Source organism: Streptopelia decaocto, assembly GCF_964273445.1.
Source record: "Streptopelia decaocto genome assembly, chromosome: 3".
Lineage (NCBI taxonomy): Eukaryota > Metazoa > Chordata > Aves > Columbiformes > Columbidae > Streptopelia > Streptopelia decaocto.
The window spans coordinates 4756614-4769249 of NC_138656.1; the positions used below are offsets into that span (position 1 = coordinate 4756614).

The 12636-nt window shown below is 37.9% G+C and overlaps 1 protein-coding gene across 2 annotated transcripts in view; it reads left to right on the forward strand.

The window, feature by feature from the left end:
- Positions 1 to 12636, forward strand: part of PLCB1 (phospholipase C beta 1) — a 361445-nt gene that overhangs the window by 256489 nt on the left and 92320 nt on the right. For both annotated transcript variants that reach the window (XM_082050060.1, XM_082050061.1), the window contains exons 12-14: positions 2548 to 2630; positions 8671 to 8755; positions 9250 to 9427. In XM_082050060.1, the coding sequence (XP_081906186.1) occupies positions 2548 to 2630; positions 8671 to 8755; positions 9250 to 9427 (346 nt within the window). The remainder of the gene's footprint in view (positions 1 to 2547; positions 2631 to 8670; positions 8756 to 9249; positions 9428 to 12636) is intronic.

Genomic DNA, 12636 nt, shown 5'->3' on the forward strand with positions numbered 1-12636 from the left:
CTCTGAGATGAACTTGCCGTGGAAATACATTTCTAGATTTACCTGTTTTCTCTGACTCTTCACTTACTGAGTTAATAACGGCAAAATGTAGAAAACAACCTTCTTGCATGTTTGTTATTAACTTCCCAGGTATGTTTATATGAAGCCAATTAAGTTTATGTGCGTAGAGTTTGATTGCTGGAAGTTCCTTAATTAATGAAGATAGCTCTTAACTCCATTGGTCATGAGCAGGAGTTTAAAACAAAATTAATCTGATTCTTAAAAGGATCATTAGCAGGAATGAGGATTATCCCTGGTTATTTAGATGTTCAACCCTAGGCGCTGAGTTTGCCGGAGTGATATTAGAAGGTATTTTAAGCCTACTCAAGAATATTTCATGTGTCTTCCTTCGGGGCAAATAATTTTTCTCCACACATAAAAAATATAAAAAGATATTGACTTCTGGTTTCTTTTCAACACTGGAAGTGTGCTGCTTGCCTGAGGAGGAGCAGAATGATAGTGAAATAATGTGTCAGAAGTGTGTGAATCAATTCAGAGCGATCACTGGGTCTTAAATGCTGAGTCATTTATCAGCTCACGCTTTTGGCGTGACCATGGCACACAGTTTTCGGTGCCCAGATAGGCTTTCAGAAGCAATAGATACTGCCCGTCATTATGCTGCTGGGCTTCTTGTGGGTTTTTGGTTGGGTTTTACCTTTCTGATGACATACAGGAATCAGTAAAGTTTTTCTCGGGTGCACATTGTGAGCTGCTGCCAGGGTGAGATCGTAAAGGGAGCAATTTTTTGTGTCGTAACCAGGAATCCTTGCGTATGTTCTTTATATATACCTCGGAGACCTGTTTCAGGTGAGTCATTCTGCAGCCAGAGTAAAGTGTGGAACTTAACGTGTTGTTCCTCTCTGACCACAGAGAATTTGCGTTTAGATTTAAATGCGGTGCAAGAGTGAATCACCAGCATACCTGTTTTTCCCCTGAACCAATGCCTGAGCTTCTCATCCTCAGATTTCATCAGTGTAATCCTGATTTTACTCTTTCAGGTTATTTTCTGCACACATGCTAAATTTCATCCTTTTGTGCAGTTGAGAAGGCAGTTGAAAATAACTCTATGGATTTACTCCACAGCTGGAGCAGTGTGTAGGGGCAAGAAAGGCCTCAGGACTGCTTTGGGCAGTACCTTTTAGATCCAGTCTCAGGTGTTCCTAAGCCTTGCATGATGTTCCATAACCAAGGGGAGGGTACAGGTGGGTGGAAACCAAGATGATGCTCATGATCTGAGCTGAGAGCATCAACATGGGAGGACTCGATATTTGTAACCCAGTTCTCAGCACTGCTCTTCCCTTGTAATGGCAAAATTGCCTTGGAAGCTTTTGAGAATCCTACTGGTTCTGAACAGTGTGAAGGTGGTACCAGCACTTTAGTGATGGATTGGAGCTGGAAAGAAAGTGTGCAGCAGGAATCGCTCCATTGTGTGTTCCCCCATGGGACAACTGCTGCATTAACTCTGCTTATTTCTGCTTTAATGAAGACTGTACATTTTCTTTCCTGGCTTGTGCTTTCCTTCCAGCCCTGGATTCTGCAACCCAGCATCAGAAGAATGTACCAGCAGCTCAGCTTTCGTTTTAGGAAGTGTATATATTATTGTCATGCTTCTCAATCAAGCCTTTAAAAGGACAGAAATGAACAAAAGGAATCCCCACAGGAGGCTTGTTTAAAATAAATAAGTCGTCTAGGTTTTAGTCATCCTTATGATTTGGGAGGGAACAGGTTATGTGATCTTAGAAGCTCCAGAGTTTGAGGTTCTTACAAGCTCCAGTATGTGACAGCAGTGCATATGGAAAGTCTCCAGTGTTTTATAAGTTCTTTTGGAAAAAGGATTTGTATTCCAATAGGGAAACATTGAATAATTTGTAACAGTGAGTGCATTACTATATGTGCACCCCAGTAAAATTAGCGTTATCAAACGTTTCCTCTAGTAGATTTACAGTTGCTGTATTCCACCAGAGCTGAAAGGAAACTTCTACAGAAGTTTCAGTTTCTGAGCCCTCTGATAATTACTACACAGCCAGCAGTTAATGGATTTCTCATCAAAAAAGAGGGAACTAAAACTTGTGAGTCAGAGTAACTAAAGATTTTATGGATATGTGCTTGAGCTGATGATATTTAGAAGATATGCATTTGTCAGAGCGTGTTTATTATTATGCAAAATAGTTCATGAAAGCTGTAGCTTCAGGCATGGAGCAACTCCACACAAAGACCAAGTTTTACATTTAAACCATTGATTTATACAGGCATAAATCATTTCTTGAGAAATGCTGTGCTTGAGGCTCATCAGACGTTTTGGAGATTTGATTACAGTTCAGGTTGTAAAATCTGGTAGCTGCAAAAGCACATCCAGAGCTTTCTGGGATGTTTAGAATGAAAAGTCTGATTTCAGGTAGTTTGGGTGTGATTTCAGACCTCTTTGGGTCTTTTGTGTCTTCAAAGACCAAAATGCTGTTTCTTTAGAGACATAAATTTGTAACTGTGTGTATTTTGATTTTTTTTTAGGAAGTAATAGAAGCTATTGCTGAATGCGCGTTTAAGACATCGCCCTTTCCAATCCTTCTTTCCTTTGAAAATCATGTGGATTCGTAAGTAATTACCATATTTTCCTGTATGGTGTTATATTTTTTATAAGTTCTAAGAACAGTATTACGTATGCGTTTGTGGCAATTTTATTGTATGACGTGATCAACAGCTCTTACCCCCAAAAAACCCTCTATCAGCCTAAGGAATTGAGATGATCAGAATGAATCGGGCATGTTCGTAAAAACCTTCCTGAATGAGAACTTCTTGTATGAAAGAGTTTGAGTAACTGTGAGGCGAATTCTGTTAACGTTACAGTCTCAGTATGTCCTACTGGAATGCAGCAGTACTACATTAAAAAAAAAGACAATATTTCACCTGCTTCTGACCCTATTCTGCGCTATAAGCATATTCTGTGCACAGAATTTGGTCTTTTTCTCATGTGTTACAAGCAGAGGCCAGAACCATAGATTAAGGAGGGTTACAAAATAGGAGGTATGAATGGCCAGGAACTGTTCTGTTTCTGACAAAAAATACCAGTTTGCCTAAAAAAGGAAAAAAAATAAGTGAGAACACTTCTAAATTTGTTTCTGTGATTTATTATTATTGTCATTGTCGTCATCATCATTATCATTATTATTATTGTTTTAGGTCTAATTTTTCTTTTTTTTCTTAAGTTTGACATTAACTGTGGTTTTGAATATGGAGACCACATGGTTCAAAGCAGGGTGACGATGACACATAACATGTGCCTCAACGTCACTTGCCTTTTCCCCTTCTCTTTTCTGCTGTGAAAACATTTTCAACCCTTCTGGGGCCAGTTTGAACTGATATTTTTTATTATTATTATTTTTAAATATGAAATAAAAAGTAATATTTCGGGCAGCTATGAATGATTTAATACAAATCTGAAAAGATGTTGGCCCTTTTGTTTCTTGAAGAGGAAAAGAACTCCTTCGCATTGTTTTTGGAAGGACATACTTGTCATAAAGGAAGGAACTGGCAGAAGCTGTGCAAGAATGTTTTTAAGGACAGATGTGAAATACTGATCAAAAATGATGTAGGCAGAAGCATTTAAAATCTTAGAGCTGACCTACACTACCTGTATATCTCAGTCTAAGTTGACGCTGTCTCTTTGGGGGCAAATATGTGCTTGCTCTGTGCACATTTAAAGGCCACGTGGTTATAATTTAAACAGCTACCTGTTAAATCCTGCTTAGTTAGTTCTGTCTTACTCTGAAAGACCACACAGATGCTGTATTTAATTTCTCTAATCAGTCCATTCACTCCTTTCTTTTGGGTGTAATTTATATAACTTTGGATTTGCTTATGCTTGCGTACTGCTGTAGGTGTTAACTCATGGTGCTTCCAAATACAACCTCTGGTCTTTAGAAAAGATCTCAACCATCATTCTTTAATGTATTCTATTTTGTATTCATTCCTCTGTATTTGTTAAAATATACATTCACTGTGTTACTATAAGGCAGCGAAAAAGCAACATCCAATTTATTTCAACCAGAAGGGTTACATTTTTCTTCCTTTAAAGTCATTAAGACTTAAACCTTCAGCTATTCCAGGGTGATCTGTTCTATTTTAGGAAAGTAAAGAAGTAAAATATGTATAAAATAAACTCCTGTCAGATGTAAGATGAAGTGGCTTGAAACTACAAGATGAAACACTAAAAATGAAAGGTGGTGTGATACTGCAGGAATGTGTCAAAAGGGAACAGGGTTGCTGCTGCATTACACTGATCTTCGCAATTTGCCACACAGAAACCATTGGACCTTTCTCTGCAGAAAACTCCAGTCATGGAATAATGAATTCCTTCTAAGTGTATTATTTGGTGTCCTTTTCCATGCACTGCTATGACATTGGGTTTTAGCAAAGCAAGTCTGCAAAGACAATATCAAGTGTTTTCTTTCTGAGGCTTTATTGCTATTTATTATTTTCTGCCGCAGTAAATCACCAGATTAATGTGTATGACTTCTGATTTTGCTTCGGATGAAAATAATTTCTAGTTATTTTACCAACTGCTACAATTATCCCTTCATTTCCTCACCAGTTGCTAGAGAAATCTGCAATTAGTCATGCCACTCACAGGAACCTTCATTTCATGGAATGCTCCTTTTGTGGTTTTGCTTAGTTGTAACATTGTTTTTCTCCTAGATCTTAAAGATGGACATTGCCCTAAGCGTTAACAAAAAAAGTGAGATGTTTTTATAGAATTGCTGTCAAACAAGTCCTCTGACATCAATTCCCACTTTAGGGTGACCAAATTTTTCTTCTGATCTTCAAGCTACAAGAGTTGTTATTCACGTGTGAAACGCTGGTCCTGCTTAAATCACTGGAAGTTTTGTGGAAGTTTTGGCGTTGGCTTAAACAGAAACATGGGTTTAGCCTGTGTTCTGTGTTCGTGGCTTTTAAACAAACTGAGATTATCAGAGGTAAATAAGTCGTACAAAACCACCATAGATGTAACAGTGTTCATCTCCACCGGACACAAAATACAATTTTTCTTCCTTCTGGTTCATGTCCATGAGAATATTTTTGATGTTTTTTGGCCTACCTAGAGAACAGATGATTCATTAGCACCTAGTGTTAATCATCTCATTGTGCTTTCTTTCAATGTTTCTCCTAGAATGGCTCCTCTCTAATATCTTTACAGCACATGAACAATTTTCACTTCCTTTACCATTCCTCCAGTGTTGTATATTCAGTCTTGCCTGTTTTTATACAATAAAAAGTTTAGAAAAAGAGGCAAGCTTATAACTTTTAGAATATATAAAATACTGTGTACGCCATTATTTATATTGAAGGCAAAAAATGCACACTGAAAAAAAGATGATACTAAGAAAAGATGTGGTTCTATCAAGAAATAGAAAAGTGCCCTGAAAATGTTGAAAAGACCTCAAGAAGACCTTGACGTTTGGAATTGGGCTTGCAAGAAGATAAGCAATCTGCAAATCTGAAAGCAGACACTATAATTAGAACTCCACTGATGACATAGCAAAAAGGTTAAGTGATCCTTGAGCAGTATCCATATAAGATTGCTTCCAAGATTACATTTAATTACAGTTATTCATATTGCTGGTTTCTTGCTGGAATTGTTATTTCAAATATTAACAGGATTTTTATCACTTTTTCTTCCTGCACTTTAAATTATTTTCGACTCTTCTGGGAAGCATCTGTGCCTTTGTTTTATGCAGAAGTGATGATATAATATAATGTTAGGAACAGTAGTTGTGCAGTAGTGCCAAAGAGCATCTGTAATTGACCTTCATAATAGACATAATGCAAACACACTAAAACAAAATACGAGCAATGGTAATGAAAACATTTCCTAATGATCTTTATATTTCCATTTCTCCAGGTATCATGTTCCCACTTTATCTTCCTTTGCCCTGGTATATTTTGGGGATATATATATATATAATTAGTCTATGTGCTACCTACCTGTGTCTCCACAGAGAAAATCATAAAGCAGATAAAGTCAGCTCTTTTGAGACAATCAATTTTCATTACAATACCTGAATGCTGAGAGAATTTCTAATAACACGAGATGTGGGCCAGGAAATACCTTTTTTTTTTTTTTTTGTTCCATAGCACAAATGGGGGAAAATGTTGATGTAGAAAAGCTGGTATTTCAATCTGCTCTGGTTCATAATTTTGAAAGAAGGGAGAATGAAAATCAACTGATATTGCAACTTCTAAAATACTATAACAGTAACACATAATCTATATTGTTACTAGTGATCTATCTCTTGAAACTATATATATATGTATATATTTTAGAGAGAGACACAAAAAATACCAGTTGATTGAATGCTGGTGCTCCTAAATATTCTTTATTCCCTCTTTGGAGCTTTTCAGAATCCCTGTACATATAGTCCAGTTCACAAAGACAGGTAATTTTGTAACGTCAAGATTTTCCTACTTAGGCCTTGTCCACTACTGCAAGATTATTTTTTTTAGTATTAAAAACCATAAGTTTTTCACATAATTTTCCTTTTCCTTCTTTCTGCCTCTGGGACGCCGTGACATTGGAATTTATAGGCTGAACCAAAATAATATTGTGTTCCATTTTTCTCTTTTGCAAAAATGAAAGTTCTCATTGTATGCTCTCTGAGGTAAATATCATTAAACACAGAAGACCAGAAGAATTTGTTCTAGTTGTGGCAATAGTTTGCAGTTTATTAGGTTAAACTCTTGCATATTTTTTTTTTATTCCTATTGAGAGTTCCTTTTGGAATTGACGTGCCCATTTTAAAATAATGGTGTCACATCTAATTACTACCATTTCAATAATTGTGCTCTTTTGATTCAAGGAAATGTCCTTTGAACTTTCTGGAGCCTAAGAGCGTGGGTCTATTCTAAATATACACTGATGAGAAGACTGAAATAAAATTCGCTGTAGTGACCCCTAGACTTAAAGCAAATATGCAGTCTGTTTGCTTGCTAGAGTGAAATGTCTTTATTTTCCCTGGTAGCTGGTGATTAGAAATAGCTAAGGCGCTGTCATAACCTGAACCGTTCTTCCCATCACCTTCTCCCTTGTGTCTTCTTAGTTCCACTGCCTTGCTTGTCTTCATCTTCATTTTCCATCCTCAGCTAAAAGTAGCTCTTAGCTTTTTTTGCAGAATTGGCCACACGCAAAACAAAGCATTGATGGAACGCCGTGCTGGTTTGAACCGCGTGCAGCACTTGTGTAGCTTTGTGGAATGATTTAAATTCTCCTTGCAATATGTTTTGTCAACGCCTTAGCTAATGACTAGTTCACCCTGTATCTGCTTCAAGGGACATCCAGAATGCTGAGCTCGGGGAAATTACATTTCCTGATTCCAGTGCCACCCAGCGTTTATCTCAGCTCCGCTTTGGCCTTGCTGACCCCAGAACAGCTCCGGTGCCAGGAGCTCAGTTGGTCGCTGATGACAAAGTAGACACAGCGGTGGTTGTACTCTTAGTTTGCAAGAGAAAAATAAGCCCTCCTTTTATTTTTTCCTATATACCCAGCTTTATCTTGCCATGAAAAATAGCTCCATGGTAACATAACCCCTTACACTGTTCATGCATTTTCTGCGATATGCAGATCATAATTAACAGTAGTTGAGGAAGTTATATTAAGCAATATAAACCTGTCCTTTGATTGAGACTTCTATCAAAAAAGGAAGCTTTCAAAGATACCCAAGCTCAGATGTTACAGGTTTTAAATAGGCACATATAACAAAAATACAGTAGTCTAAAATTAGAGAGTGACGGTAGCACTGAGCTGCATTTAAGGTTATTTGAGTAATATCTCTGAGCAGTATAACCTGTCTTCAGTCCTAAAGCTCCCATCACTGATGTGCAGGAATTATTTAATTCTCTGGTTATGCTTTGGGAAAATTTATTATAAGTAGAGTTTACCGAGGTTCAATTTACTTCTAGAGGATGTCATGAAAACCGCTGAAGTAATTTACTGTATAATTTTAACTAAAATTTAGAATTTGGTTTTAAAAAAGGAATCTGATGCAGCTTTGCTGGTTTTGAGCCCCAGCTAATGTCACCTGCTCCTTCTTCTGTGTGCTTGTGCCCTATAGACACATGGAGTGGTGTTAACAGAGACACCGGCACAGGAGATGGGTCTCTGTGTTACTGGGTTGGGATTTATGCCTTTGCTTAGGTATGACAAAAAGAGAAAGAAATCCAGGTGGGGTCGTGGGGGTGAGAGGGATGCTGGGCGTGTGTATAAAATAACATAAGGAGGAAAATACTTAAACTTTGAATGAAACAGTTGCTTGAAAGAGGTGAGTTCATGTAATAGTTATTTTCCAAAACTGAAAACTTAGTTTTCTACTAAGTGCATGGAAAAATATACCTCAATGTTAAAATTTCAGTTTCACTATAATTCAATTGATTAATGCCTTTTCTTTCATGTATGATCCTTTTGATAAGCTCTATCAGAGGAATCAGAATAATTGCATGATATATCTAGGTCTCTCTGAAAAATTCACAGCAATTGTATCAGAAAATTATATCTAGTTCAGGGATATTAGATATTCCATTACTGCTGCTTTCACTCTGTAACATTAACAGGAATCATTTATTTCTTTCTTTTCTCTCCTTTAGTCCTAAACAACAGGCAAAAATGGCAGAGTACTGCAGATTAATCTTTGGAGATGCACTGCTTATGGATCCATTGGAAAAATACCCGGTAATATGGTTTGGTATTTATCAGATCACAAATACCTGTGTGAATTTTTATTTGAGTGTTTCAGTCCTGTGTCATTCTTCATATACAGCCTTTCAAAACAGAGTCTAAAGGAGGCGGTTAAACAACGTGAGCTGTTGGTGACCTAAGCATATCATTTCTGATGCAGAGATTGTTCCGATACAGTGAATTGTAATCTGCTAAATGCAATTGATTCTCATAGCTGCCATTTTATAATGTGGTCTTTCATATTTGAACTAATACTTATTTCGATTATTACTGTAGACATTTCATGAGGCGTTTATTCTTTTCTTCTTAAGTGCCCTCAGTAGCCCTGTTTCATTTAATGTTGAGATTACCTCTAGTGCAAAATACGTTTCATTTTAACATGGCGTATGGAGGTTACAAAATTATCTTGCACCATGTGGGCCCTAAGAAATTGCCATAAGCTCATTTCTTTTGTTGTGGTAACAAATTTCTCTTCCTTTTTCCTCCAGCTTGAACCTGGTGTTCCTCTTCCAAGCCCCATGGATTTAATGTACAAAATTCTGGTGAAGAATAAAAAGAAGTCACATAAGTCTGCAGATGGAAGTGCAAAAAAGAAGCTCTCAGAACAAGCTTCCAACACATGCAGCGATACTTCTAGTATGTTTGAACCTTCCTCCCCTGGAGCAGGTATGAATTGAATCAACAAATCTATTTCTTCCTAAAACACAAGTGCTTAATTACAGCTATAATCCAATCCTTTCACATTGCTCTAGTAAGTTAAAGGTGCACCAGCGTGGGTCGTAGGAGAAAACAACGCTAAGTGTTGTTGATTCGGGAGTCTGAGAAGGCCGGTGGCTGAGGATCACTGACGGAGTGACCTGAAGCTCAGTGATGCGTACTAACATTTATCTGCGCTGCTTTGAAAGCAGAGCGAGCTGCCAGCTCCTCCGCCCTTGGGTGCCTTTTCTGTGTGTCCAAGCTCAATTCCAAATGTAAATGTTTTTCATGTTGTCTCCGAGATGTTTCTACCATTTGGTGCCCTTTCGGACTTAACCCATTGCACAGGAGAACTGCAGTGGTTCCGCAGTGGCTGAAGTTTTCGGGTAACTGGATGAGGTTTCTGTTCCTCAACCTACTGTTGTCTTGCATTAGTTGGGAACACATCACAGACCTCTACGCAAAGTGCTATAAAGACGTTCTTCTGTTCTAGAGACAGAAACAGGCAAAAATAATACTGTGAACAAGTACTTGTTGCCATCAGAAATTGTAGGGAATATAGCCAATGAAAAACAGTGTATTACATTTGGCTTGTTCATTATTAGCAGCATTTTTAAAATTAGAAATGAAATAGAAAAGTTACTATAATTTAGTGCGTATATTCTGCTAATGCCTGTGGGATCTGCAAGGGACCATTGTGAGTGTTGGTATGCAGAAGTTAGTAAGAGATGGTCTTTGTCCTGAAGAGCTTAAAACCTGACTAGAAAAGATAAAGAGAAGCACAGGGAAAAGGTGAAGGATTTGCTCTGAACCACAGGAGCAGATTTGCAGCAGGACAAACAACAAAATCTACATATCCCAATTCCCAGCCCAGTGTCTGTTCCTTACACTAGAATTTCTTCTTCCTATTAAGACTGAAATTTTGCATTGCTAAGGGCGTTGACATTTATGCCCCAGTAGTAGAAACCTTATAGAGCAAATTGAAAGTTCTACTGGTATATAAGTTCATTACTATTTGCCATTAAAAAACCATTTTCCATTGTTTGTAATTTTTTATAAACTCTGATTAACTGAGCTGAAAATTTTCATGCTGGCAATTTGCCTCAAGCTGAATTAAAAAATAAAATAAACCCTGCTGTATTTGTGGATAACATTGTTTATCCTATAAGAAGCAACAGAGGAGTTTTCAACCATTGTGTTAAGAACCTTCCAAAAGGCCATGCTTGGATTTCAAAGGAAGATTCATCCTGGTGTCAGGAATGATTTAATACTGTTTTCTTGATGTGCTGTAGACAAATCCCAAGCAACAGAAAGATAAGTGTGTGTATGCCAGCTGACTCCTTTCCAACACTTGAAATCAACCCTGGTTTCCTAACTCTACATTTTTGTTACCAGCACATAGTGGGACCTTGGTGGCAAAGGATATGTCTTTTGCTTTATGATTTCTTTGGAGTGCCTGATCTGCATAGAGGGTAACAGGTTTGTATTTCAGGACCCTCTCTATGAGCTTTTATAGGAAAAGACCTGGGCTGTGAATGTAGATGTTGATGCAAGGCAGGGGGTCAGTCCAATAATAGGGTGTATGATTTTACAAATTAACTGTGAGTATTATGTCTATATTCCCTATATAACGACCTCTGTTAACTGGAGATTGCAAAGGTGAACACTTACAAATTAGAGCTAGAACTGAGATGGCAAAATTGATGTGGTCTCTTAGTTCATCTGTGACTGCCAAAATACATTACTTATAATCCTTCTGTCAGCCATTGTTTCTCCTTGAGGACACATGCCTCTTTTGGAAAATGCAGTTAGTCGATATTTTTTCTCTCTCTGTCATTCAATACTTGATCCCAGATCTGGCATCTTCATCTTGCAGTGCGTTACTGTGGGGGTATCCAGGCTCCATATGAGCACTTGACAAACGGCAGTGTATTTATCTGAACAATACCTGTGGGACGTGAAATAATATTAAGCCAATTTTATCTAAGGACAGCCGAGTCTGAGAGGGCTTAAGAGCAGTTTAGGAGTAATTGACAAGGAACATCCAGGATCTGATCTTTTTAAGAAGACTTTGAATTTCTAAGTATTCAGAGCGCAGCTCCAGAGGTTTCAGCTACAGCTATGAGCGCACAGCATTTCTGGAAATCAGATGCCAGATTTCTCTTTGTGAATGCTAAAATAAAAATATTAACCATTTCATAAGGCCGCTGTGGCAAGACCTTGTGAAGAGCGTGGTTCCGTAGGGCGGTGATCAACAGTCCCCATGACACCCTTCTTTTAACCGCCTCGTTCCTTATGTGCATCTTGTATCAGCAACGTGTATTGCTGGAGCACTGCAAGCATTATGCTCCTCGATACCCAGTACTAATTACTTTCTGGAGCATGAGAAGAGTAATGCAATTAAAGACTCACTAAAGGGAGCCTCATTCTTAACATTTCTTAACATTGTTTCAATGTTCCAACCTTAATGTAATCTTTACATTTGGCAAGTTGGGCGTATTATTCAAATAACCCTGTTGTATAGCTCCTGTAAGAATTATTGCTGATCTCCAGGAGAAAGTTATGCTGATTTAGCCTTCTTGCGATTTTAAATTAGCTTTTTCACAGCGGTGCAAAAAACATGGAGATTTGTACTTGAGTTGACAGCGTCACTGTGTCTCACACTGCATGAGGTCAGATTTAAACCCAAATAAACCACTCTTTTGATGTGTTTATAAAGCATGCCATGTGAAAGCTAGGTGGTGGTGATATAGTAGTGATAATTAAAAAAAAAACAGATTGGCTTGCAAGGTATTCATGCAAGTGATGTAAAAAGTAGCTTCAGTAGGGTATAATATCTGTCAGTGGCAAAAGCTTTTCTAAAGGTACAGCAAAGCTGGCAAAGCAGAAGAATTTGAGATAACATTTGTGAGGTAGATTGTCATTTTGGTGAACAGGCATCTGGGACCTGGTTGTTTTAGCACAATGAACAGACACAAGCAAGATTGTCAAAGAAGTTAGATTACACTGCAAACAGAACAGTGGCAGTTCAGCAGGTATGTACCAACACTGGGCCTATACCAGAAACAGCCCAAACTTGCCAATTGAACAGTATTTAAATTTTCAAGTAGATTGTTATTTCCTCACTAATAGGATGACATTTTTGTCAGAGTAGTGGGTGCTGCAAGGGAAGAGTTGCA